Genomic DNA, 27267 nt, shown 5'->3' with positions numbered 1-27267 from the left:
GGATTTTCTCCACCCAGAGCCCTAGTTACTGTTGGGAGCCTTAAGTCATCTTTTGGCTATCAGAGGAGTCTCTAGAGATGGCCCAGCTCTGATCACAAATGACAGTTGCTGCCATTTATTGAATGTCTACCATGTGCAGAGTATTTCAAGGCCCATTGTGTAGTGTTTCTAATCCTGTCACAATGACCCTGCCTGGGAAACATGTTATTGTCCAGATTAGAAAGCCCAAAACAAGTTAAAGAATAGTCCTAAGGTCAAAGGACAATCCAAATCCAATCTGAAGCCCTGGTTGCTCACTAGCTCTCCCTCCCTCACTTGCTGTGACGTTTCTTGCCCTTCTCTGACTCTTGTTCTCTTCTTTGTTGTTTGATGCTCCTTCTGGAGGGCATGCTTGCCTTCTGTGCTACACACTTGACCCTTTTAGTGAGACCTGCAGCTTCCATTTACCTTTCTGTCCTTCCTCCAACCCCAGTGCTCATCAAAGAGTGATGCCTGAGGATTGGAGGGTGATCTTCTGACAGCCCCCACTGATACCAACTCAGCAAGTATACATTTCCAAGTTTTGTCATGGGTGCTCACTGAATACCTGTCACGTGCTTTAGACCTATAACAATATATAGGCCCAGTTCATGGCAGCTTAGTTCATGAGACTGGAAAAGACCACATTGGTTAGAGAAGTCCAAAGGACTCCTTGAGTCTCTGGCCACACTAGGAGATACATGGGGTCTTCCTCTTCCCCTGGAGGGAACTGAGGTCTCCTTCCTGCCATGCCTGCTCCACCTACATTTCTACACTAAGGAGGACACCCGCTCCAATATCAACACTTCTGAGTTTGAACCCCCACCTCCTCCATTTTGTGTTTGCAGGATCTTGAGCAAGTGAATCTATATCACCTTTGTGAACTTCTTCCTCATCTGAAAAATATGAATTTTAAACACATAAAGGCCTAGCACATCCAAGATATTCAATAAATAGCAGTGTTCTTTTTATTGACATCAGAAGGAGACTAGGGACCCATAGTCTATACCAGTTTCTTTTCTTTTTTTTTTTTTTTTTAAAGAGAGAGAGAGAGGGAGAGAGAGAGAATTTTTATTTATTTATTTTTTTAAGCTTTCGGCGGACACAACATCTTTGTTTATATATGGTGCTGAGGATCGAACCCGGGCCTCACGCATGCCAGGCAAGCGCGCTACCGCTTGAGCCACATCCCCAGCCCTATACCAGTTTCTGTTACAGCTCTTGGAGCCTGTTATTCTCAAGGACTGGTGTGTGTGTGCATGTACCAGCAACACAGGGGAGGAACAGGCCCTTTAGGAGGCCAGGGATATGCTAATGGGTGGACAGTGGAAGGGAAGCAAATAGTGCCAACAGCTTCCTACCTTGTTCTTTCCAGTGCACTTTGGGGTCTTTGATTTATATATGAAGAAAGTGAGGTGAATGAAGTGACTTGCCTAGGGTCAGATAGTGAGTTAATTAATAGCAGTGCTGGTGGCTGGGGATGTAGCTTAGGCAGAGCACTTGCTCAGAATTCAGGAGGCCCCAGATTCCATCCCCAACTCTGTAAAAGTGGGCCTGGAGAATGCTAGGATTAAAACAGTCTCTGTCTCCTGACAGCATTCCTTTTCCTTATACTCTTTTGCTCCCTTATGAGGACAAAAGAGGACCAGGGATAGGATCATAGGCCTTTGAAGCTGAAGAGAAGACTTTAGACATCCTGTGGTCAATCCTCCATTCTTGTCATGTAAAACAGTGAGGCCCATAGGTGCTTAACTGAGATGACCTTAGCCTCCTAGAGGCACCACAGAGCCGGAGAGATCCCATGTCTCCTGACTGTAAGGTCTGGGTTCTGTTCTGAATACCATGCAGCCTTTCAAAATGCTTTATTGATTTATTTATTTTTCATATGTGTGTGTGTGAAAAACTAAGCCCTTATTCCAAATGTCAGTGGTTTAATAAGAGCAACTAACTGTTCAGTTTGGGAAGTTTTTTTTCCAAACCAGTCAATTAATTAATTTCTCTCTTTCCTTTTTTTCTTTTTAACTGGGGATTGAACCTGAAGGTGTTATACCATTGAGCTATATCCCTAGCCCCTTTTTAAATTTTTTTTAATTCAAGATAGTGTCTTGCTAAGTTGCTGAGGCCGGCCTGAAATTTGTGATCCTCCTGCCTCAACCTCCCTTAACCTCCCAAAAGAGACAGGTGTCACCATACCTCTTTTTTTTTTTTTTTTTTTTGGTGGTGGTACTAGGCATTAAACCTAGGGCACATGCATGCTAGTCAGGCACTCTGCCACTTAGCCACATGTCCCTCCTTCCCTCATCCTTAATAAGGATAGTATACTGGAAGAAGAAGAAAAACACTTCAGTGGAGGGCCTTGGTAGAAGGAAGATTATAGTCTGAAATCCAGGGAGGTTTCCAGAGCCAAGAAATGCTTGGGAGACCAATCCTGGGTCCTGTCCCAGCCAGCTCATCACCATGCTCCCTGCTCACAACAGTCCTGCATGACGGAGGGAGCCGTCCGTGAACCAGCTGCATCTAGAGAATACCAACGGCAATCCTGGTATTTTTCTTTCATGCAACCAACCATGGAGATGTAGGTCAGGCGTTGCTGGCCTGTCAGTTACAGCAGCTCTAGCTTCACCCCCTGCACCTGCAGCCATATTCACACAGTCCCAAGGGATGGGCCTCTCTAAACAGGGATGGAATCTCCAAGGGTCCATGTGGGCGGAGCTGGCTGGACCTGGAAAGAGTATGAAAGAGAACATCTGGAAGGTGGGGACCAACAGGGTGGCTGTGCCCTGGTAGGAATGGTAACTGGATTGGTGGTGCTTCTGCTCAGCTTACTCATCATCACTGACAAAAGAGACTGGGGAAGCCCCGTCCTCCCCCTGGGCTCAGCTGGGTCTCTAGACCTGCACCTGAACCCCCATGCCTGGCTGGTGTTTACGGGATTGAAGCTGCTATCCTTTGGGACCTAGCCTGTTTTCATTTCTGCTCTCAGCTGTCTGGTCTCCACGGACCTCACCTACAGGTTCATGCGTGCCCGTCCCCCACGATGCAGCCCCATGAGGCCTCTCCAGCCTGCCACACTCCTCTTTGGCCTTTATTCTCTTCAGCAGTTCTACTAGCTTTGTCCTTGGCATAAGAGAGGGCTTCCTGGACCCTGAGCAGGCTCTATTGGTCCAACCAAGTTACACCTTCCCGGAGACTCAGTCTCTTTGTGCTGTGGTTCCAAGGTATGGGACAGTTCACCTGTGTGGCCGCTTCAGACTTTGACTGGCTCACTGTCCTGAACTTTCTCCTTCCCTGGGCTTCACATAGCTCCTCTTTAAAAGTTGGAGCAATGGGCTGGGGATGTGGCTCAAGCGGTAGCGCGCTCGCCTGGCATGCGTGCGGCCCGGGTTCGATCCTCAGCACCACATACCAACAAAGATGTTGTGTCCGCCGAGAACTAAAAAAAAATATATATATATATATTAAAAATTCTCTCTCTCTCCTCTCATTCTCTCTTTAAAAAAAAAAAGTTGGAGCAAGATCAGGATGTGTTCTATTGATTTTTGTATACTTACAAATGGACAGTTTTTATTTTAATAGTCAATGTATCTTATGGTGATTTCTATCTGTGGCAAATGATACTGTTTTCTATTTATGGTAGTAGTAAATTGCCTTTTTGTGACATTTATTCACTTACCAAATAATTACTGAGCAGCTACTGTATGCCAATCTCCATTTTAGCTATTTACCCGCCTTCGTGGGGTTTACATACCAAGAGTGATATGGGGGTGCTAGACAGCTTTGGTGTCTGTCTTAAAAGGTGATTAGGAAAGGCCCTGAGGAGGGGAAATATGAGCAGAGCTGTGTCATAAAGCCTAAGGAGTACACTTTGAAACAGTCTGGAAAAAACATTCCAGACACAGGGAAAAGTACAGAGGCCCCAGGGTGAAAAAGGTATGCTTAGTCATGTTTGAGAAGGAGCAGAGAGAGTATGGCTGGAACAGAGCAGGAGAGGAAGCCACGGAAAATGAAGGTTTGTGTGCATCATGCTAGGACTCCGTGGTTCTTTTCTTGAGTGAGATGGTTGGGCAGGTAGTAGAGGATTCTGAGCAGATGGGAACCCTTCTAGCTGCTGTGTGATGAAGGGACCATGGGGTAGGCAAGAAATGGGAGTCCAATAAGGAGGTGCTACGAGACCAGTAGGAAATGACGTTGACTTGGATCACATAATAGCAGTGAAGGTGGTGAGAAGTGCTAACATTCTAGATAGATTTTGAATATAGGTCCACTGCAACTTATGACAGATGAGAGCTGGAGAGGATTTAAGGATTTGCAAAGTTTTGGGAAGGGAGGAAAATGCAGAAAGATGCAGCAAGAACAGGTTTAAGTGCAACAATTGATAGAAAAATGTTAAGTAGGGGCTGGAGTTGTGGCTCAGTGGCAAAGCACTTGCCTAGCATGTGTGAGGCACTGGGTTCAATCCTCAGCACCACATAAAAATAAATAAAAGCATGGTGTCCATCAACAACTACAAAAATAATTCTGAAACAAAGAAAAATGTTAAGTGAATAATAACAGGTAATAAATAAATAGATAAGGCAAAAACAGGAATGGCTGAAATTATGGATGGAGTGGACCAGATGGGTCTGTGCTTCCTCCAGCACTAAAATTCTGCTTTAGTGAATTCAGACCTCCTTGTCTGTTCATGCGGAATGGGAACTTGAGCCTCAGCCTAGAACCTGATTGATACTGAAGGAGTGACAAGAGGGGAGGCCCTTGGACCCAGGCTCACTTATTAATTTGGAAGGACTTGGGAAGTCCTTTTATACACCCTGACCTCCTGCCATCACCTCATTCAATCGGTCAGTTTGTCTGTCACCTAGCACTTTCTGCCTCCTAGGCCTACACAGCCCTGCTGTCCTTCCCCTTCTACTAACAAAGCAAGCTACCTATTCCCACCTGAGCCTGTCTACTTTGTGGCCCTATGTTACCTGGTAGTCAAGTGGGTCAAGCCTGTATTCCCAGCAGCTTGGGAGGCTGAGACAGAAGGATCATGAGTTCAAAGCCAGCCTCAGCAAAGGCAAGGCACTAAGCAACTCAGGGAGACCCTGTCTCTAAATAAAATACAAAATAGGATGGGGGGTGTGGCTTAGTGGTCCAGGACCCTGAGTTCAATCCCTGATACCAAAAAAAAAAGAAGGAAAGAAAGTGGGGCAGCCACAGCCTAAGCAGACCCCTGCTCTCCCTTTGCCTCATTGTCCGTCCAACCCCCTCCTTCGTCCTCCTCTTGCCATCCACCTTTCCTGGCCTGATGAGCAAATCCTTTTTGCCTCCATGAGAGCAGAAGAAATAGTTTTGCCTCTTTCTTCTTCTAGGCCTCCATATTTATCAAGCTGGAGAAAAATCCTTGAGTGACTCTTTGCCTGCCTTTTGTAGATAGAACACAGAAGACAACTCCCATAGTCTGAATCCAATTCATCAGTAGACGCTTTCAGTTCCCTTCTGTAATTCTAGTAGTATAGGAGGCTGAGGCAGGAGGATCACAAGTTTGAGGTCAGCCTGGACAACTTAGCAAGACCCTGTTTCAAAAACAGATAAATGAATAGGGAGCTGGGCATAGTGGTACAAGCCTATATAATCCTATATAATCCCAGCAATTTGGGAGACTGAGGCAGGAGGATCACAAGTTTGAAGCCAGCCCAGGCAACTTAATTGAGATCATGTTTCAAAGTTAAAAAAAAAAAAAAAAAAAAAAGATTTTTTAAAGACTGGGGATGTAGCTCAGTGGTAGGAGTATCCCTGGGGTCAATTCCCAGTAGCAGCACCACCAAAAAAGAAAGAAAGAAAAAATCCTTTCAGCTCTATTAAATTCTGAATCTACTTCACTTCAGATTCCCTGGCACCATCAGGGTGAGCCACCATCCTGTTTTTCCTGGGTGGCTGTATCAGCTTCTTACCAGACCTCTTGCCTCTGCCTTCCCCTGGAGGTTTAACCCAGCAGCCCCAGGAACCTGTTGAACCAAAGTTAGTCATGTTCTTCTGCTTGGAACCCTGCAGCCATTCCACAAGTCCAAGGCCATAAGTGGCCTACAAGGCCCTGCACGGTCTGGCAGTGTCTCCAGACCTTACTGTGGATGTCTTCCTTCACCAGCTTCTACCACACCGGCCTCTTTCCTGTGTCTTGGAGCACCTCAGGCATGTTCCTGCCTGGGGGACTTTGCACTTTTTATTTCTACTCCCTTTTCTCAGAATTCTTGCAGCTCCTGATACTTCACTTCTTCAGGTGTCTGAATAAAGCCTCCTCAAGAAGTTGCCTCCTAGCAGGCACGATGGTGCATGCCTGTAATCCCAGGGACTTGAGAGGTTGAGGCAGGAAGATTTCAAGTTCAAGGCCAGCCTCAGCAATTTGATGAGACTGACTCAAAATAAAAAGGGTGGCAAAGTGCCCCTGGGTTCAAACCCCAGTACCACAAAAATAAAAAAAGTTTTCCCTCATCACAGATTCTAAGCCTCTTTCGGATTTCTCTCTGCCTCTTCTCACATTTATTCTTTTTAACACTGTGACCATCTGACACATTTATTTATTAGTGCCTGCCTCCTCTCATAGATTATAAACTCATAGAGGTAGGGTTTTCATCTGATTTAATTACTGATCTATTCCCAGCACTTAGCCCAGTGCCTGGCACTTAGTGGGCACTTGATAAAGACCCAATGGATGAGTGAGTGTCCAGGGGTAAGGAGGGCAGCTTGTCTGACCTTTCTGCAGCTCCACAGGTTTAGCCTGGCTCATGAAGATGTCCTGTCTTAGAGAACTAACAGTGTCTCCAGTACGACTTGTCATTATGTTTTTTCCCCAAGTTATGAGGGGCCTTCTTTGCAGGCACTGGCTGAGCCCAGAGGAGCCTGCATTCAGAATTCCTTTGCTTTCTCCCCAGGAGGCACCTAGAAATCCAGGGGGCTTGAGCTCCCCTATCCTCAGTCATCTCCAATTTCCAGGGTCCAAGAGTAGCAGATCTCAGTAAAAATTGAATGGGAAAAAGAGTGACAAAAGGAAGAACGTCGTGATTTTCTCCACCGGTCCCACTGCACTAGCAGTTTAATGTGCTGCGGAGCTTCACACATCCTCACCAGTAACCTGTGACCTCAGCCTCATCACACCTCTGAGTCTTAGTTTCCTTGTTGGTAAAATGGAGACAACACCTACTTAGAAGATTTTGAGAAATCAAGCAGTAAATATTAGCCCAGCAAATATTAGATGTTATTTTCTTGTTTATAGTTACAAAAAAGCAGAGGTCCTATGAGAAGCATATTTTGGCTTTAGTACTGTGGATTGATCCCAGGGATGCTTTACCACTGAGTCTTTTCCCTAGCTTTTATTTTTATTTTTTAATTTTTTTATTTGGAAACAGAGTCTCACTAAATTGCTAAGTAGCCTCAAACTGTGATCACTCATTTTTGGCTGTAAAAAAAAAAAAAAAAAAATAAGAGCTAACTATGGACCATTTAATTCTGCCAAGGCTGTGAAATACATTCAGCCATTCTCATTTTAGCCAAACACTGGGCTCAGAGAGTAAAGGGTCTGGCCCCTGATCCAGCAGCCCAGACCTCCCAGAACTGGGTTTGGAAGCCACTCTGCTGACCCCAGGGATCAGGAGGCCTGAGGCCAGGCTCTGGGCTGATCCTCTGTGAGACCTTGCAGGGTAGGGTGTCTCTTTACCTCATCTGGGTCTCAGTGTCCCATTTGCTCAGGGAGGGGGTTAAACCACAGATCATACATTTTTTGATTTCTGGATGGTCCATGTTCCACTTCAGGTGGGACAGTGAGTTGCTTCTAGGTCTCTGGTGGTGGCGGCAGCATTCTTCTGCAGTTTACCAGTGCTCTGGGCATTGCCTATAGCCAGCACACCTCTGAATGTCCCTTCTCTCAGTGACAGCAGAGTACCCAGCCCCGCGGGCATCAGCTCAGGCATCTTGCAGTCCTGCACCTTGAGGCGGGGATTGCAGAATGAGGCTGAGATGAAAGGGGAAGAAGACTAAAGGAGCTGGAATGTGGGAAATGCAGCCCTGCAGGAGCCGGCAGCGCTGAGTTTTTGGTTACTTTGAGAGTGTATGTGCACTTTCTTGCATGTGGTGGGGGGAGGAGAGCAGGAGGGAAGAGTGTTGCAGGGATTTGCACCCATCCCCAAATCCTCCAGAGCTCTTGCCCTCTGTGGAATTCCAAACATTTCCTATCAGATAAAGGTGGCTGAAAATACCCAGGACTTGTCCGGACTAGTTTGAAGCAGTGCTGGGGTGATGAGATTGAGGCCACCAGGGCTGGCCCAGCAAAGCTGACCACTCAAAGGAGCTTGCCCTGACCACTCAAAGGGATGTGCCCGCTGCCCTCTTCCCCTGGATTCCTCAAGCCTGAGGGCGAGACTCAACAGGTGAAGAAGGATCAGAGTTTCTTGTGGCATGTCCTTCTGCTCTTGAGTGTTGCTTCTTACTGTAGACACTAGTTACTGGATCTTTTGGACACCCTTGAGACAGCCAGCCGGGCAGTGGGCAGTTGCTCATCTGTCCGTGAGTGAGTTCCTTTCATCTTCCTCCTCATGCCACAGCACCGCAGGGTCCCTGTGAGTACTGTCCTCCCAGACAGGGAATGGATTCTCCCCAAGCAAACTGGTGAGAGAGCTGGGACACAAAACCTCCTCCACTGACCATCTGCCAGTGCTCGTCCTCCACCACATCCAGCATTGAGTGGCTCCAGAAGAGGGGGCGGGCACACCCTTGGGTGGCAAGGAAGGAGAAGCTGCTTTGGACCACAGAGCCCAAGGAGCTAGGTGCAGTTTGCACACCTGTAATCCCAGTACCCCAGAGGCTGAAGCAGGAGTTAGACCCTGTCTCAAAATAAAAAGGGATAGGGGTGTAGCTCAGTGGTGGATCACTTGCCTAGCTTGCACAAGGTCTTGGGTTTGATCCCCTGTAACACAAAAGAAAAAGGGGGGGAAAAGGATCTCAGAAGGAAGCAGAAATTTAGGGAGAAGGTTGGCCCTAGTCTTTATAGGTTGCTACCCCAATCCATCCTGCCTGTGGCCTTAGCACAATGCAAGATATAGCTTTTTTAGAACTTTCCAATAAACTTCCTGACCTCCTTGAAGAAGTGACCTATGGACTGAAACCTGAGAGATACATGCCTAGGAGGTTGGCCGAGGAACTGGTGTGGGCAAAGTTCCTGGGATTGAGCACACCATAACCTGTGAGGAAGCCAAAGACACCCTGAGGCCCTTCAGGCTGTGGAGGAGCCTTCAGGACTCAAGCTGAGCCTGGCCTAATAGTGGAACTGTCATCGCTGGCATTGACATGATCTGTTGTGCCACGAGTAGCTCCAAGAGCTCCACATGTGTTACCGTTGACTCCTCAACAGGGTTCTTTTGAAGTTCATTTTTTATCTCATTTTTCAGGTGAGGCCCAAGGCTGAACATCTTGTCTAGTTGCGAGAGTTACTGGTTACCTGGCCACTTTGCACTCTGGCAGCTCACTTGGTGGGAAGAGGAGTTAATTAGCCCTGGTCCAGATCGCACCTCCATTTCACAAAAGAGGAAACTGATACTCCTCGAGCGCCACAGAGCCTGGACCAGGGCCCCTAGCAAGGCTGGCAAAGCCGTTTCTGCCTGCCTGTGTTGCTTTCTTGGGAAAGAATTGCAGATGAGTAGCAAAGAGACCAGAACAGAGGCCTGTAGGCAGCGGTGGGGCAGGGATTCAGCTCACCAAGAGGGAACAGCTGTCTGGTTTTGAGGGGCTATCCAAAAGCAAAATGTTCCACCTAAAGGGAGTGAGCTTCCCATCACCAGTGTATAGGCAGGGCATGCCCTAGGAGTGACTGAACTGCCAAGGGCGGGGTCCACCTGGAGTGAAACAGACCTGGCTGTGTGATCTGAGCACCATCTTTCTGTGGGCTCCTCTCTGTCTGTGAAGTGGGGTGTTAGGGAGAACATCTTGTGAAAGGCTTGTTTGTTGGGCAAGTGTGTTGGAAGGTCACTCTTGAGTCTGACTCTTTCAAGGGTGTGCGTTGGCCTTCAGCCTGAGTACTAGAAGAGCGGAGGACTATGGCTATCACTTGTGAAAGGATATGGAATTCCCAGGGATGAAATGAGGCTCAGAAGGCACATGTGTCAGCCACCAGAAGCCATGGAGGGCTTGGGCTCCACCATTGATGACCGGTGTGACCTTGGGAGTGACTTTACCCCTCTACTGTGCCTTATCTGTACTGTAGAGAGTAAGACAGCAATCCCCCATGGTCATTGCATTGTGTGAGTTATTATGCACAAAGCACTTGTTTAGTAAAATTCAGCTGTTGTGTCACTATCACTCCCAGGGCACGAGGTCGTGAACCCCATTGAGCATCTACCCCAATAAAAGCCTGTCTGAATGGCCTCCCAGCCTGGTTCTGAGCCACGGAGGTGGAGGGCCCATGCTCGCTCGCTCACGCTCACGCAGCGGCCTGATAGTTCTCTCGATTCCCCAGCGGGGGTGTTATCTCCTCCCGGCACAACCACTTCCTTTTCTGAGAAATGAGCGCATCTGTCAGGCTCATGGCTTCTTAGAACTAATGGTGGGGGAGGAGGCGGGGGAAGAGAGTCTGGCAGCTGAGGGGCAGAATGGAGGAAGATTAATACAAAGTGTGCTGTGACGTGCCTCCAGAGTCCCCAAGGCCCAAAGGCTCAGGCCTCTCAGGACACTCCCTTGAGCCAGGAGCACCAAGGTAGCTGTGCTTCCCTGGATGGCTTTTACCAGCTGGTCATACCACTATCACCTTGTGATATCAGGGCAAGAGAAACCAGGCTTCAGAAGTCCAAGGGCTGGCCATGGTGCCCACAGCGGGACTAGCTGGGCCGAGGTATTTCGCCCTGCAGTCAGCACCATCGCAGCCTCTCCCTGAACCCCCTCTCCAGGTTCTCCCATGCAGACTACATTCCCCAGGGTAGAGGAGAGAGGCTTATTCCTCTCACATCATAGAGGCCAACAGCTCCCCGAGGAAAGCCAAGGGAAGTGGATTCCAACCACAAACCTCACCTCTTCCGAGTCTCCGCCTGCAGCGCCCTGCCAGGAGAGCGATAAGGCTCTCAGTCTGTCCCCCTTCCGTCCTCGCTCAGGGATCTCCTAACAAGGCCTGTTTGTCTACTCAGCAGGCATTTATCAGCTTCTCCCTCAAGGAAACTGAGACCAGGCACAGAAAGTGACTCTGCAAGTGACTCATGGCTTACCCGTGCAGGGCTATGAGAGGCCAGGCAAGGTATAGTCCTGATGTCCCTGGCACTTTCCCTGGCTGCTAAGAGCCCCTTCCTCTTCTCCACCTACCTCTTTCCTGAAATAACCAAGCAGGAAGGAAGCGGTGGGCCCAAGGTCTCCAGAGTCCCTCAAGAGGAAGGAAGAACCCGTCTGGCACAAGAACTTGTTCCCCACTGAAGCCAGGAAGGAAGGGTTTCACTTTCCCTCCTGGTTTTCGTCACATCCTTTCCCTCTACCCAGTTCCTCTCGGCTGGCTGGGCCAGAGCATGTCATTCAGCTGGTAGCCTCGGGCCACTTTACCCACCTAGGGGGACCCAGAGGCATAGCCCTGGCCCAGAATATGGGGTTCACTGCCCAACATACAACATACCAGGGCTTAAAACTGGCTTCTTTCTTACTTAACTGCTTTGGCCAAGTCTCAGTATCTCTGAGCCTCAGTTGACCTAAGCTCAGAATAAGGACCTCCTTCCCTCACAGAAGTGTGCACCAGCCCATGATAGCGACTGGAGAAGATTGCACTGCCCTTTTGAAACCGAGCAAGCACTTCATCAAAGCTGGCAGCAAGGTGATCAGCCAGGTGACCAGCTCCCAGTGTGACCTTGAGCAGTCAAGATCATAAGCTGAGTGGAGTTAACAGTGGAACCCATGGGCAGCTTGTAGAGATGGCTGATGAACATGCACTAAGGGCTGAGAAAGAAGAATGCCCATGGGCTCTGTGCTCAAGAAATGTCAGCAGCAGCTGCTGCTGCAGAGATTGGGTTTTCTGTGGGCAGACAACAGGGACTGAGGTGGCAAGATGGGACATCAGAATGAGTAGGAGAACAGAAGTAAAACAAATCCCAGTTCTGACTCTACCTAAGATAGGAGGCCTGAGTAAACTCTGGAGCCTCGGTTTTCCCCTTTGGAAATATGGTTTTTGAGAAATGTGCAAGGATTAAAAAAAAAAAGCATTCATTTATTCAGCTACTGTAGGCTCATTTAGAATGTGCCTGCTGTGTTTCAGCTGTGGTGCCACGTTCTGGAGATACAGGGGACAAAATACACGTCTAGTGGGGGAAGCAAGACCAAAAATCACCTGTCAAGTCAGGTCAAGTGCTTTAGGTTAGTGCCTGGCAGATGGAAAACATTCCAATGTTCAAAAATATTAGCTTCCATAATAACTGTTATTTTATTCTTGTTTAGTCAGTGAGGACACTGGACCAGAGAAGTGAAATAACCTGTTCAAAGTCAAAATGCGAGGAAGAAGCATTGAGATGTGGGAGGTGAGAGAGAAGGATGACAGAAGACAGATCAGATTCAAGCAGGGACTGCAGGGACCAAACAACCCCTGGCTGCATGGGTGGTTCCCTGGCACCTAAGCCTCTCCCTCTGGGTGTCATGCCAACCTTTTTACCTGATTCCTTCAGGGTCACAGGTAGCTGCCAAGGGACCTGAATCCTTCTGTCCTCTGCTCTGGGCAGAGATCTAGCTGAAGTCAGTGTGTGCCTGTGTGGGTGGGCAGATGCCAGACCTGGGTAGCCTTGGTCCCACCTGCCTGGCTCCGAGACTGGCAGAGGAGACTAACAAAGAGACAGGAAGGTTCAAGTAGGGAAGCCCTTCCTCTCCTCCCTTCTGCAGGGCCTTAGTACACTCTGCCTCTGCTGGGATGCTCTGTCTCTCTCACCTAAAACAGTTTAATCCTTCCCTGGCTCCGCCACCGTGTCATTCAGTTCTCAGTTCCAACCTCGCTCATTAGAGAGATCTTCCCGGACCACTCCACCTACCTCAGGTGCTGTCACCTCCCCCAACTAATTTTCTTCAAGACCCCATCATCTCTGAAATTATCTTGGGTTTTTCTTGTGCCCTTTTCTCTGCTTTCCATTAGGACATCATTTCTCCACTTTTTTTTTTTTTTTTTTTTTGTCTTATCAACCCCACCAATGAGAGTCTTTTTAGACATTTTTGTGCTAATTATCTACCCATGAAACTTTAAATGCCACATCCATACTGTGAATCTCTTTTTTGGAGATGGAGAAGTGGTACTGAGATTGAACCACTGAGCCTCATCCCCAGCCCTTTTAATTTTTTGAGACAGGGTCTTGCTAATTTGCTGAAGCTAGCCTCAAACTTGTGATCCTCCTGTTACAGTCTCCCTAGTTGCTGGGATTACAGGTATTTGCCACTGTACCTGGCCAAATTATGTATCTATATACCGTGGCCCTCTCGCGAGCCACAAATTGTTGTAACATTCTAAGAATTTTTCACTCCAGACCATTGGAGCTAATCTCACTGCCATTCAAAATGGATTAGAGGCTGGGGATGTGGCTCAAACGGTAGCGCGCTCGCCTGGCATGCGTGCGGCCCAGGTTCGATCCTCAGTCCCACATACAAACAAAGATGTTGTGTCCGCCGAGAACTAAAAAATAAAAATATTAAAATTCAAAAAAAAAAGAAAATGGATTAGAACATAAACTCGTGGCAGCCATGTTTGCTGCTGCATTTTCAGCCAGACTTGAAGCATAGTAGGTGCTCAGTAAATATTTGTAGTATAAACAAAAGTCCAGTTACCCTGGGGTCACAAAGGAGATGTTTCTCCCAGAATTGGAGGAGAGGTGAGCAGGGAAGAGGAGACTCTGCAGTGGAGTTCCCACCAGCTGACTGAGGAAGGGAGGTGGGAGGGTGACCAATTCCAGGGCACAATATTGGTAAAGGCACAAGGGCATGAAGCTCTCAGGAGTATCTATGTGGCCCCTCCACATGTGTGGTCAGGACTATTAGAAGCTCTGAAGTCAGAGGAAGGACCTTAAAAGTAGTGCTAGCCTGAGCTCTCCTGGGGACCACATCAGGAGAGCTGGCTGTAGGAAGCCATAATGGATAGGTGGATTGACCTTGCAGACTTGTGGGGTTTGCCTGGCTAGGAGTCCATGACCCTCTTATGAAGGTCATTAACCGTCACATGTCACAAATGGCCATGGATCCCCATGGAAGCTGTCCGTTCCAAAGAGAAACTTCTCCCGTTTTGCCGTAATTCAACCTAAGGATACAGACAGGCCCTCGGGCCGCAGTCTCCTGGAAGCCTCTCTGACCTTAGAGACCTCCCTGAACCCCAGCCTTACCCCTGCCCACCTGTGCCAGGCCTAGCTAAAATCCATGGGAGCCACCTAGAAGTGGTGGGGCTTATCTCTGCATTCCCAGACCAGGGCTGCTCTGCAGTCCTGTTTATTTATCCAGAGCAGCCACCCACCCAATGAGAAAATGGCTGTGTTTGTTTCCAAGTGTGTCTGTGTGAACCATGGGCTAAATATACCCACACCACCGCCCCTCCAGCCCCCGCCCTGGAACAGCACGCCTCATTTTGCTAGTACTCTCTGCGAAAGCAGTCCCCAGAATCCACGCCCTTGGAAATCCTACCATCCCTCCCCAGGAGAAGGAGCTCCTGAAACGGGGATTGTCCTGGCCAGGACTGCATGAGTGGGGACTGGAGCCGGTCAGTGCCTTGTTCTCTGTGGCACTGAAATGAGAATGTCCCCTCTACTCTGGAATGACTGTTCCTGGACAGTGGACGCTTTGTGTCCTTGCAGGGATAGGGCCTGTTTACTCTAGTCCAAGCCCCAGAGCTGAAAATTTCCTGTGGCTGTCAGCCTCCTACTTCAGGAAAGTTCCCATCAAGAGAGTCAGGCCCCTCCCATTTTGGCTACAGCCCCAGTGTCCTTGGTTCCTTGTGGGACATTTGGCCCCTTGGGATAAGCAGGATCTTCTGGCCCTTGCCTCACTCTTCCTGGGTTCCCCCAGCCTGCTACTCTCCCACATCATACAGAAGTTGTGGTGTCCTCATCTGGGCCTAAGTAACTCGGGAGAAGAAAAAATTTCAACTTCCATAGAGTTTTCTCATCAGCCAAAACCTATAGAGGCAGATCAGGATGGAGAGAAAGACAGGGAGGCCTGGGCAGCCACTGCCCCTCCCCAGATCCTGGGCTCCACCTCAACCCCGCTTCCACAGTCAGATGACTATCAGGACAAGTCTCCAGCCCCTGACATAAGAAAACTGTCCTGCTGTAGCTGCACTCCCTTTGATTTGCCTTTTTGTTTGAGGGATGCTGAGGAGGGAACCCAGGCCCTTAGGCACTCTCCCACTGAGCTACACCCCAGCCTGGGCACCTACCCACCGTTTAACTGGGCAGCCCTACAGCCCAATTCCAGCTCTGCTGTTAACTCTCTGTTCCTTCCTGAAGCCTCACTCATGTCACTGTGATAGGGAGCTCACCTCTCTCTAAGGACTCTGATGATGGTGAAATGTAGTAACAATGCCTGGTACTTAGTAGACAAGTGACACGTTTGTTCTACTCATGAACAGTCACGCGCTGCTTAACAACTGGGAGACAGCCTGAGCAACGTGTTAGACATGTCATTGTTGTGAACATCGTAAAGTGTTCTTAGCAAACCTAGGTGGTTGCACAAGAGGAGGCAACGCAATCGAGGGAGGGGCGCAGTAAACAGGAGCTGTCTGAGGCTGCTGCTGGCCTGACGGGACTGACGGCTGCGCAGTAACCATGGTCTTTATAAGTAGGAGGACACCTTAAGATAATGATAGTAAGGGTTGTGTAATAAATACACAAGCCAGTGACAGCCTTGTATTGTCACTGTCAAGTCTTATGTACTGTACGGAATTGTGCTCACTATACTCCTCTTGTGACTGTGAGCTCAGTGGGTTTGTGTGCATCAGCACCCCGCAGACACATGAGGATGCCTCGTGCCCTGGAATGGCAAGAACTCTGACCCCAGCCGGACAGGCAAGAGGAAGTTTTCAGCTCACCATAATGTTATGGGCCTACCATCGTTTATGTGTCATTGACCAAAACGTCACTGTGCAGCGCATGATCTTTATCGAGCCCCAGCTCTGTGCCAGACACTGTTCTGAGCACTGGATGTACAGGAACAAGACAGGATGTCTGCCCTCATCAGGACACATCTAGTAGAGACGGGCTAGTATAGTAGTGCTCGCCCTGCTTATACAAGTAATAGAACTTTTCTCACTCTTGAAAAAAGATCCAGTACTGAGATGGGTTGCCACAGAACAAAGTCTGCAGACTGGCTATGAGACATGCTGAGGGAAAAAATAAAGCAAGGTTGGGAGTAGGCAGAGAGAGATGGAGTGGGTGCTGTTTAGACAAGGTGGCCAGGAGAATCGGCAGAGGGGCCAGTGTGCCTAGGGTTAAAAGGGACAGGGCCTAGAGGACAGAGGGCTTGCTAGGTCTTGCCAGCTGGGGTAAGCAGTGAGGACTTTATTCTAGGTATGAAGAAGCCTTGAACGTGGTGATCTCTGAGGGACCGAATGGAGTGGTCAGGTGGAGGGGCCTTCCCCACCTGCTTGCTTCCCCAGGGTCCTCTTGTCCACCTGGCTCAACTCATGGGCACTGCTGCCCCCCTAAGGGCATAATAAATGTTGAGGGTTCTTGCAGCCAGATCTGCAGCTCAGTGTGTGTGGCACTCTGCTAGGTACCAAGGATACAAAAATAAGTGACACTGCTTTGAAAGTGCAGGAGAATGCTGCTGGGGGTGGGCCTGGGGTAAGCACCAGTGTGCTGTGACCTGATGTGTGTTCTTAGAAACCTGAGTGGGGACTGGAGCCAGTCAGTGCTTTGATCCCTGTGGCACTGAAGTAAGAATGTCCCCTCTACCCTGTAGAGAACATGGAGGGAGGAGGTCATCAGTGGGGCAGATAGGTACCCCCAGCAGCACACTGATGGGTGGGTCCTGAGGCTAACTGGAGATGGCAGGCCCTGTGTGAGGGAGCAGCCGCTTGGCCAGCTGGGACTGGATGATGCTGTGGTGCCGGGGGAGAGCGTAGTAGAGGCTAAACAGGCCTCTGGAGCCAGCTAGTGGTCCATTCATTCCATAGCACACACTGACCACTTGGTCCTGGGGCTGGATCCAGGTTTAGGTTCTGGTTCCATGCTTGGTGACCAAGCTTGGTGACCCAAGCAGGGCTACCATGATCTGGCCCTTTGGTCCTTAGAACCCCAGCTTCCTGAGCTGTGCAGGGAGATCTGCACTGAAGGCCGTGGAAAAGGTGAAAAGCTGAGCTGGCCTGAAGCTCACTCTCAGAAGGAGTCCTGCAGGCCCTGCTCCCTGTGCTGGGTCATTACCCACAGCCCCCTCCTCCTGTCCTGTGCTTCCCGGGACTGAACTTCAGGGGAGGGCTATTGCTCACCTCCCTCTGGGCTCAGAATGACAACCCTAGGTGGGACAGTACAGGTCTCAGAGACCACATAAGGAAGCCTCCCTGCTAGCCCTGGTCTTCTCATCCTCCAACCTGCCCTGCCAGAGGCTCCCTCTAGAAGGAGAAGGGGCCTCTAGTTCAAAGACCCAAGAACGAGTCTGCCCCTAAATGATTCTGGGAATCTAGTTCAGTCCCTTCTTCCCCTCTGGTGTGGCAGCGGAAGGGCGAGGCACAGCCCCACTCATATTCGACCCAAGCTCCTCTGTGGCTTCCAGGCTGCATTGTCTGGCTCTTTTGGCCAGCGGGGGGTGGGGGGGGTGGGGGGGGGTGCTGGCGACTGAACCAGAGATGCTCTACCCTGTGCCACATCCCCAACCCCTTTTTAACTTTTTTATTTTGAGGCAGGGTCTTGCTAAGTTGCTTAGGGCCTCGGCCTCCCATGTTGCTGGAGTCCTAGTTCTTTTCCTCCCTACCTGTGTCAGCAATAACCTGGGTTCACCATGCTCACCTGGGAGTCAGGGCAGCCCTTAACTAGCCCACAGCGGGCCCTGATGCTGCCATTTTCAAATCACAGGTACCATTGCATACAGATGGTGCCTTGTCCTACCCAGCCACATTAGGTCTGAGGATTTAAATGGTGCTTTCACTTCTCTTTCCTGCAGGACACTTTTGTGGAACTCTACGGGAATAATGCAGCAGCAGAGAGCCGGAAGGGCCAGGAGCGCTTCAACCGTTGGTTCCTGACGGGCATGACTGTGGCCGGCGTGGTTCTGCTGGGCTCGCTTTTCAGTCGGAAATGACCAGACACTGACCACCCACTCACCCTCCCTCCCACCCCACTCCACTCCACTGCATCCCTCCGTCCAGCCACTATTGCCACCAGGAGAACCACTACATGCAGCCCATGCCCACCATCCATCCCTGGGTTGGGCCTAGACCTGATCCCCTGCAGTTAGTTTTCTAGAATCTACCACGCTTCTGTGAGAGCCACTTTCCCCCATACCTCAGTTCTCTTGGCCTCAAAATCCACAAAATTTCCCTAAACTCTGTCCCATGAAGGCTGTCAGGGGGTGGGGGTGGCTGGGGGCGGGAGGGCCCTACCTAATTGGCAGAACCTTGCTACCCTCAGCCTCAGAGACTGCTTAGGAGCTAGAAAGTTTTTTGAACCTCTTCCCCAGAAAGAGATTAGATTGCCTTTGTTTTGATGTTTGTGGCCTCAGAGTTGATCATTTCCCATCCCCCTCTGGACCTGGGCCCCTATTCCTTCCATCTCTACCCCCAAGAGCCATTTAGAGGCCGCTTTTGACTAATTAGCAGTTCAGGTTACTTGGGATAAAGAAGCTGATCAGGACTTCCTCCCACCTCTGGCCTGGCCCCAGTCCCCTCCTGGTCTGAATGTTCTCCAGAGGCCTCTACTAGAGGCTAGTCTCACCTAGGAGGGAGGGGGCTCCAGCTGCAGGAAGTACCCCATGCTAAAGCTAGGGTGGCCCTTGCGGTTTAGCACCACCCTAGTCCCCTCCCTGTCTCCCATAACTATGACTGAGGGACCAACTGGGCCCAAGACAGGTGCCCCAGAGCTGTTTATGGCCTCAGCTGCCCCACTTCCTGCGAGATCAGCCTGTGGCATCTTTGCCTTGGGCTGCTGCCTATCGGGTCTGGGGTTCAGGCACCTCAGCCCACAGGTAAAGGGGAGCTATAGGGAGCAGCTGTAGGAGCCCTGGGGTCTTCCCTACCTCGGGCAGGAAGGAGAGCCTGGTGCACGGGCCAGGGGCGGGGGATGACTGGAGGGGCCTGTCCTGCCTGGCCAGGCAGATATCTGCCCCACTCTGTCCAGCCTGGGCAGCAGGGCTGCCAAGGTCAAAGTGGCCTGGCCAGGAGCCCCTCAGGCCTCCCTTTCTCTCTCTCTCTCTCTCCTCTGTTCCACCCTTGGCCTCTTTCATCCCTGGGGGTCCCAGCACAGCACTGGCCACCCCGGGCTCTCTGCTGTACATATTCCAGACTAGTTTTTATTCCTTGTGAAGATGATATACTATTTTTGTTAAGCGTGTCTGTATTTATGTGTGAGGAGCTGCTGGCTTGCTGTGCGTGTGCACGTGGAGAGCTGGTGCCCGGAGATTGGCGGCCTGATGCTCCCTCCCCTGCCCTGGTCCGGGGAAGCTGTCCTAGGGGTCTTGGCTCCTGAGGGGCACCTGTCCCCCCCCACCCCCACTTGTTCCAGCTCTTTGAAATAGTTTGTGTGAAGGTGAAAGTGCAGTTCAGTAATAAACTGTGTTGACTCAGTGAACCAAAGGCTCGTGTGTGCTTGGGATGGGGAGGGAAGGAGCTGCTGGGCAGGCAGAGGCTGGAGGAGAGCCAGTTACTGGTTCTGGCTGCTCTGCCCTCAGAGAGAGACATATCCCTTCCTCCCTCTGGGCCTGAATCGCTTTACCTGTACATTATAGTGTTTTTACTGAGCACTTACTATGTGCCGGGCACTGTGAACAGGACAGACATAGCCCCTGCCCTCAGGAGCTGACATTGTAGTGGGAGAAACATCAAATAGCCACTCAGCAAGTAAGAACTGAGCATTGATCTGATGCTCCCCCCCCCCCCCCCGCACAGTCCTAGGTACTGGGGATCCTTGCCTTTTTTAGTGCCCATTCTAGTGGGAGACACCCACATATCAGCACTGTTCTGGTTTCTGTAGAGCAGGGGTGGTCATGAGGAAGCCATTGCATTCTCCTGGCATGAAGGACTTGGGGAAGGATGGAAGAAGCAGTCAGTCTTGAGGTAATTTTTTTTTTTTTTTTTGGTACCAGAGATTGAACTCAGGGGCACTTATCCACTGAGCCACATACCCAGCCCTATTTTGTATGTATGTATGTATTTATTTATTTATTTAAGAGAGAGAGAATTTTAATATTTATTTTTTAGTTCTTAGCGGACACAACATCTTTGTTGGTATGTGGTGCTGAGGATCGAACCCGGGCGGTACGCATGCCAGGCGAGCGCACTACCGCTTGAGCCACATCCCCAGCCCCCTATTTTGTATTTAGAGACAGGGTCTCACTGAGTTGCTTAATGCCTCTCTGTTGCTGAGGCTGGCTTTGAACTCTGATCCTCCTGCCTCAGCCTCCCCAGCCGCAGGGATTACAGGCAAGTGCCACCACACCCGGCTCCCACCCTTTTTAATTTTTATTTTGAAACGTCTTGCTTAGTTGCTTAGGGCCTTGCTAATTTGCTGAGGCAAGCCTTAAACTTTTGATCCTCTTGCCTCAAGCCTCCCAAGCCACTGGGATTACAGGTGTGTGCCACCACACCTGGTTTGAGGTAAAATCTTAACATTTTTAAGGTAGATTCTCAGGATTTCTCTGGGAGGCAAAAGACAGGGCGGGCTCCCTGGACAAAGTGATATGAGAGCACGGACCTAAAGTAAGTAACAGAAAGGAGACGCAGGAGAGTCAGTCCTGGCGAAGCCGATCCTGCGCAGGGCCTTCTGCCCCGAGAGGCATGAGGTGCGGGACTGAACTTGGCCCTGATGGCAGTGCCAGCTGAGAAACGTGGTCAGAAGAGGTAAGAGACCTGTGCCCTGCTGCTCCCAAGGGTCCCTCTGGCTGCAGTGTGGAGAACGTCCTGGAGGGGAGCAGAGTGGAAACCCTGGTTTGGTTGAAGCTCCCCTTCTGAGAGTGGCAAGATGTGTCCCAGGTCACCGTGCTTAGTCTTGTGTGGCTGTACAAGTCCCCTAACCTCTTCATGCTCCAGCTTCTCCTCTACAAAATGGGTGTGCATCCCTCAGGATTGCTTTCAGGATGGACTGAGATGACCCGGAGGGGTGGGGGCCCGGAGGCGGGGTAGAGTCGGGACGATCCCGCCACCGGGCAGGCGGGCCCTCCAGGAGGAGGAAGGAGGTCCTGCGCTCCAAGGCCCACGTGGCTGCGGCCCCGAGGTCCTGAGGCTCAGGGAGTCCAGGGGCGGCTGCTCCAGCTCCGGGGAGTGACCTGCCTCCCGCCCCCTCCTCGCCCTCTTTCAGGAGCGGGCCCGACTGCCCCCTGGTGGCCACGGGATGCTACCCTAAGCCACCCGCAACCCAAGCCGCTCAGTGTCCATCTGGGACCCGCCTGCTTTTCCCAGTGTCCTCCAGAGTCGTCCTGCTCCTCAAAGGACAGATTCAGAGCTTGCCTCAGCTTTCCTAAGGCTCAGAGTCGCCATTCTTGATTCAAGGCTAAAGCCTCCAGCCTCCCACCAGCCTCTCCCCGCATGAGGTGTTCCCAGATCCTACCCCTACGCTGTCACTGAACGTCTCTCCCCAGATTTTCGATATGCTCCCAGAAACGTCTTTTCACCTATAGGGAAATACACACATCCGATTATATTTTTATCCCTCCTCTTTTTAAACAAATGGTAACATTAGACACACTTTGTCTTGCTAGTCCTGGCACGTATGTCTTGTAGAAGTGTCTGTTTTCATACATAATTCTCATCAGGCAGCCCCAACAATTATCAGCTGGTAACAACTTCATTCTTTTTTCCAGTTGTATAAGTATTCCACAAAAATTTTTAGCCAGATCTCAGTGATTCCCAGCCATGTATATGCCATCACACATGAAAAAATGTTGGAATTGCACACTGAGGGAAAGTTGGAAGGGATGTGGGCTGTACATGTGGTGGGTCTTGGGAAAAAATTCATTCCATTTTTGTATATTACATATTTATGACGAAAGAAGTGAAATGACACATTTCATAAGAAAGATATGAAATATTAATTTTATTAAAACATCCAGATAACATATTTCTAAAATTGTTTCTTAAGAAACTTGATTTGGGGTTGGGGTTGTGGCTCAGTGGTAGAGTGCTTGCCTCACATGTATGAGGCACTGGGTTCAAACCTCAGCACCACATAAAAATAAGTAAATAAAAGTATTGTGTCCATCTACAACTAAAAAAATATTTAAAAAGAAAGAAAGAAACTTGATTTTGAGCTAGGTGTGGTAGCAGACTGCTGGGATAGCTGGCTGTCCTGGACAAATGACTCTTGGTACCTGAGTTTATCTATCTCTGTAATCCCAGCAACTCCGAAGGCTGAGGCAGGAGGATCTCAAGTTCAAAGCCAGCCTCAGCAAAAGTGAGGTGCTAAGCTACTCCGGAGACTCTGTCTCCAAAGAAAATATAAAATAGGGATGGGATGTGACTCAGTGGGTAAGTGAGAAAAAGAAAGAAAGAAGAAAGAAAGAAACTAACTTGATTCTGAGTTGGGCACAGTGGTACACACCTGTAATCCCAACTCCCAGCTACACAGGAGGCCAAAGCAGAAAGATTCCAAGTTCAACATCAACCTGGGCAATTTAGGAAGATCCTGTCTCAAAAATAATATTAAAAGGGCTGGGGGTGTAGCTCAGTGGTAGAGCTCCCCTGGGTTTAATCCCCAGTACAAAAAGGAAGGAAGGGAAGGAAGGAAGATAAAGGCAGATGACATGTCAGATACTTAGGGGACAGCTTCAAAGTCCTATGTTAGGGTCTTTTCTGTTTTTTTTCTCTTTTCTGTCCTCCCTCCCTCCCTTCCTTCCTTCAGTGCCGGGGGATCTAACCCTAACCCTTGTGCAGGCTAGTCAAGTGCTCTCACCACTGCACCACACCCCTAGTCCTGCTTGTGCAATTTTGTAAAAAACAAACTGTAAAAAAAAAAACCATTTGAGCCCATATGGTGGTGCACACCTACAATTCCAGTGACTCAGGAGGCTGAGGCAGGAAGATGACAAGTTCAAAGCCAGCCTCAGCAACTAATGGAGGCCCTGTCTCAAAATAGAACTTAATAAAGGGCTGGGGATGTAGCTCGGTGGTTACATGCCCCTGAGTTCAGTCCCTGGTACCAAAACCAAAAGAACCTATTTGATCATGATCAGTTTATATCATGATCAAATTCATCATACAATGTCCAGCTCTCCATTTTTCTATCTCTACCTGTCATAGTCTTTGTTATAGGCAAAAATAACAAGAACTTTTTATTTTTTTATTATTTTTTTTAAATAATTCTTTTTTTTTGAGAGAGAGAGAAAGTGAGAGAGGAGAGAGGGAGAATTTTTAATATTTATTTTTTAGTTCTCGGTGGACACAACATCTTTGTTGGTATGTGGTGCTGAGGATTGAACCTGGGCCGCACGCATGCCAGGCGAGCACGCTACCACTTGAGCCACATCCCCAGCCCCAACAAGAACTTTTAAAAAAAAATTTTTTTTATTTCTCTTTTAAGAGAGAGAATTTTAATATTTATTTTTTAGTTTTTGGCAGACACAACATCTTTGTATGTGGTGCTGAGGATTGAACCTGGGCCGCACGCATGCCAGGCGAGCGCGATACCGCTTGAGCCACACCCCCAGCCCTAAATAACAAGAACATTTTTTAATATATAGAAAATAGTAGAAATAAACATATATGACCTATATAAATTTATGTCGTGATTTTAATAAATATTAATGCACAAATGCTGGAATTCTGGGCATATGGAATATTTATTCCCTTCTAAATTATTTAAGCCATCTTATTTCAGTAGGTTCACACATGAATAATTAGCTGGAATAATTTCATTATAAAGGCTTTTGTGAATTCATAAGGAATATAAATAGGTATATTACAAAGTTTTAACAAGACAATCTTAAAATTTGAAGAAGGCAGGCTGGGCTGTAGCTCAGTGCTAGAACATGTGCCAAGCATTATCTAGACCCTGGGTTCAATGCAAAGCACTAGAAAAATAAAAATTAAATTAAAATAAACAGATGAGCACAGTGGTGCACACTTGTAATCCCAGTGGTTTGAGAGGCTGAGGCAGGAAGATTGCAAGTTCCAAGCCAGCCTCAGTAACTTAGTAAGGCCCTAAGCAAGACCTTGTCTCAAAATAAAATACAAAAAGGGCTGGGAATATTGCTCAGTGGTAGCACCCCAGGGTTCAACCCCTGGTACCAAATAAATAAATTGAATAATTCATTCTTAAATCACTAAGGTACCAAGAATATGGACAAGAAGTAGTTCTAGAGCCAGGTAGGATGGTTCACACCTGTAATCCCAGCCACTCAGGAGGCTAAAGCAGAAGGATCTCAAGGCCGGCCAGCCTCAGAATTTAGCAAGAACCTGTATCAAAAAATAAAAGGAGTTTTAGCAGAAGAGCTACAATTCTTAGTTATACACACACACACACACACACACACACACACACACACACCTGTGGTTCTGGAGACAGGCATTGTGGTGCTTGCCTATAATCCCAGCTACTTGGGAGACTGAGGCAGGAGGATCACAAGTCCAAGACCAGACTCAGAGACTTAACCAGACCCTGACTCAGAATAAAATTACAAGGGCAAAGGATGTACCTTGGTGGTACAGCACTTGCCTACCTTATTCAAGATCTTGGACTCAATCCCCAGCACTGCAATAATAATAAAATTATAATAAAGATAAAACCTTGTGTGCTGGGGTCATGGCTCAGAGGTAGAGCACTCGCCTCGAATGTGTGAGACCATGGGTTCAACCCCCAGCACCACATAAAAATAAATAAGTGAAATAAAGGTAATGGGTCCAACTACAACTAAAAAATACACATTCAAAAAAAAAGGATAAAATCTTAAATTGCAAGCCATTTATGTGGTGAAGCATCCCTTGGCTGCTATTGGCTGTCCCTTACCTGGGCTAGAAGCCAAGCTCCCTGGGCTCCTGGAAAGCAGACAGTGGAGGGTAGGTGGCCACCATATGGCCATGCTCCACAGTTAACTGCTGCTTCAGAAAGGGGGACCCGGCTGGGCCTCCTCTGCTTATCCCTGTCCAGCAGCGGGGTCCAGAGGCAGGAAGGCCAGGTGGTGTTTAGAAGCAGGATTCTGAGAGCAGACTGCTGGGATAGCTGGCTGTCCTGGACAAGTGACTCTTGGTGCCTGAGTTTCTTTACCCCAAACTGGAGGTGGTAATCATCCTAACTCAGGGGGTGACTGTGCAGATTCAGTGCTTCTGTCGCACAGTACTTACCAAGGGCTCTGGCACTGTGAGCGCTCCATCAATTATATCAGGCCGAGCTGTCAAACCACTGCCAACCTCTTTCGGCTCCATATGGAGCCTCCCAATGCACAGCCTCCAATCAGATTCAGGTGGGAGTGGTGAGAGGTGAGGCAGGAAGGAGAGGAAGCCGGGTGCTATGCTGAGAATGTTGAAGGACTCCCAAAGGCTCTGTGTTCAATGTGTGGTCCCCAGGATAGAGCTGTTGTGGGGTGTCGGGCTTTAGGTGGGGCCTGGTGGTAGGTTCTGGGTCTTGGAAGTGTGCCCTGAAGGGGACTATAGGATCCCAGTCTTCCTCCTCCCTTTTTGCTCCTTCTTTTTTCCTGGCGGATGGGGTGAGTGGTGAGCCCTGGGGATTGGACCAAGGGTGCTCTACTCCCGAGCTACATCCCCAGCCCTTTTAATTTTTAAAAAATTTTATTTTAAGACAATCTCTCTAAATTGCCCAGGCTGGACTTGAATGTGCAATCCTCCTGCCTCAGTCTCCAGAGTAGCAGGGATTATAGGCACTCACCAAACCACCAGGGTTGGCAGATGTTTTATAAAATAACTGATCTGAACTCTTTGAAAAGTATCAAGGTCATGGGAGAAAGAGACTGAAGAATGGTCAGATCAAATGAGGCTAAAGAGGCATAATGATTTAACACCATGTGGGATCCTGGATTAGATTATGAATAATGTGAACAGCAAAATGACTTATGTAGGAAAACAAGAAATCTAATAACTTGCCTTCTTTTTTTAAAATATTTATTTTTAGTTGTACCTTTATTTATTTGTATGTGGTGCTGAGGATTGAACTCAGGGCCCCGAACGTGCTAGGCGAATGCTTTACTGCTGAGCCACAACTCCAGCCCACAACCTCCTTTCTTCAGTTAATAGTCAACAGTAATGTGCCAAGGTTGATGTCTTACTTTTTTTTTTTTTCCATACCAAGGATTGAACCCAAAGACACTGAACCACTGAGCCACATCACTAGTCCTTGTTTTTCCTTTTTTTTTTTTTTTTTTTTTTGAGACATAGTCTCCTTTAGTTGTTTAGGGTCTGAATAAATTGCTAAGGCTGGCCTTGAACTTTCGATCCTCCTGACTCAGCCTCCTGAGTGTCTGGGATCACAGGTTTGAGGCACCACACACAACGCAGTGAGTGGTTTTGTTCCACCACAAATTCCTGCCATGTTGTGCTGGATGGACACAGGCCCAAAGCAATGGAGCCAATCAGTCATGGACTGGAACCTCTAAAACTGTGAGCCAAAATAAACTTTTTATCTTTATAGAATAATTATCTCAGATATGTCATCGTAGTGATGGAAAACCGATAAACACACAACACAGGGTGTGACAATGAGTAAATTACCATTTCAACCCAGGGGATCCTTGGATCACCCCAAGGGATTCTTCAAAAGAACTGTGGGACTTGCCTATAATCCCAGCAGCTCAGGAGGCTGAGGCAGGAGGTCACCAATTCAAAGCCAGCCTCAGCAACTTAGCCAGGCCCTGAGCAACTTAGTGACAACTTGTCTCTAAATGAAATATAAAAATGTCTGGGGACGTGGCTCAGTGGTTAAGTGCCCCTGGGTTCAATCCCTGGTACCAAAAAAAAGGAAAGAGGGCAGGGGATGTGGCTCAAGCGGTAGCGCGCTCGCCTGGCATGCGTGCGGCCCGGGTTCGATCCTCAGCACCACATACAAACAATGATGTTGTGTCCACTGAGAACTAAAAAATAAATAAATAAATAAATATTTAAAATTCTCTCTCTCTCTCTCTCTCTCTCTCTCTCTCTCTCTCTCTCTC

At 48.8% G+C, this 27267-nt stretch overlaps 1 protein-coding gene and 2 long non-coding RNA genes across 6 annotated transcripts in view; 1 reads left to right on the top strand and 2 right to left on the bottom strand.

Moving 5' to 3' along the window:
• Positions 1-19753, top strand: part of Bcl2l1 (BCL2 like 1) — a 53497-nt gene extending 33744 nt beyond the window's left edge. For all 4 annotated transcript variants that reach the window (XM_013356493.4, XM_021723242.3, XM_005320577.5 and 1 more), the window contains exon 3: positions 18127-19753. In XM_013356493.4, coding sequence (XP_013211947.2) covers positions 18127-18264 — 138 coding nt within the window. In that variant the 3' untranslated portion in view covers positions 18265-19753. The remainder of the gene's footprint in view (positions 1-18126) is intronic.
• On the bottom strand, positions 1069-11569 carry LOC144378098 (uncharacterized). The gene is made up of 2 exons (XR_013439632.1): positions 11335-11569; positions 1069-8956 (listed from the first exon to the last, which is right to left on the bottom strand). It is a non-coding gene; the product is annotated as an uncharacterized LOC144378098 (long non-coding RNA).
• Positions 19754-22179: 2426 nt separating the features above from the next.
• Positions 22180-27267, bottom strand: LOC144378097 (uncharacterized). The gene is made up of 2 exons (XR_013439631.1): positions 25451-27267; positions 22180-24565 (listed from the first exon to the last, which is right to left on the bottom strand). It is a non-coding gene; the product is annotated as an uncharacterized LOC144378097 (long non-coding RNA).

This window comes from Ictidomys tridecemlineatus, chromosome 5 (genome assembly GCF_052094955.1).
Source record: "Ictidomys tridecemlineatus isolate mIctTri1 chromosome 5, mIctTri1.hap1, whole genome shotgun sequence".
Classification (NCBI taxonomy): Eukaryota; Metazoa; Chordata; class Mammalia; order Rodentia; family Sciuridae; genus Ictidomys; species Ictidomys tridecemlineatus.
The sequence above is the reverse complement of the archived record's forward strand: the minus strand, read 5'-3'. Positions and strand labels throughout refer to the sequence as shown.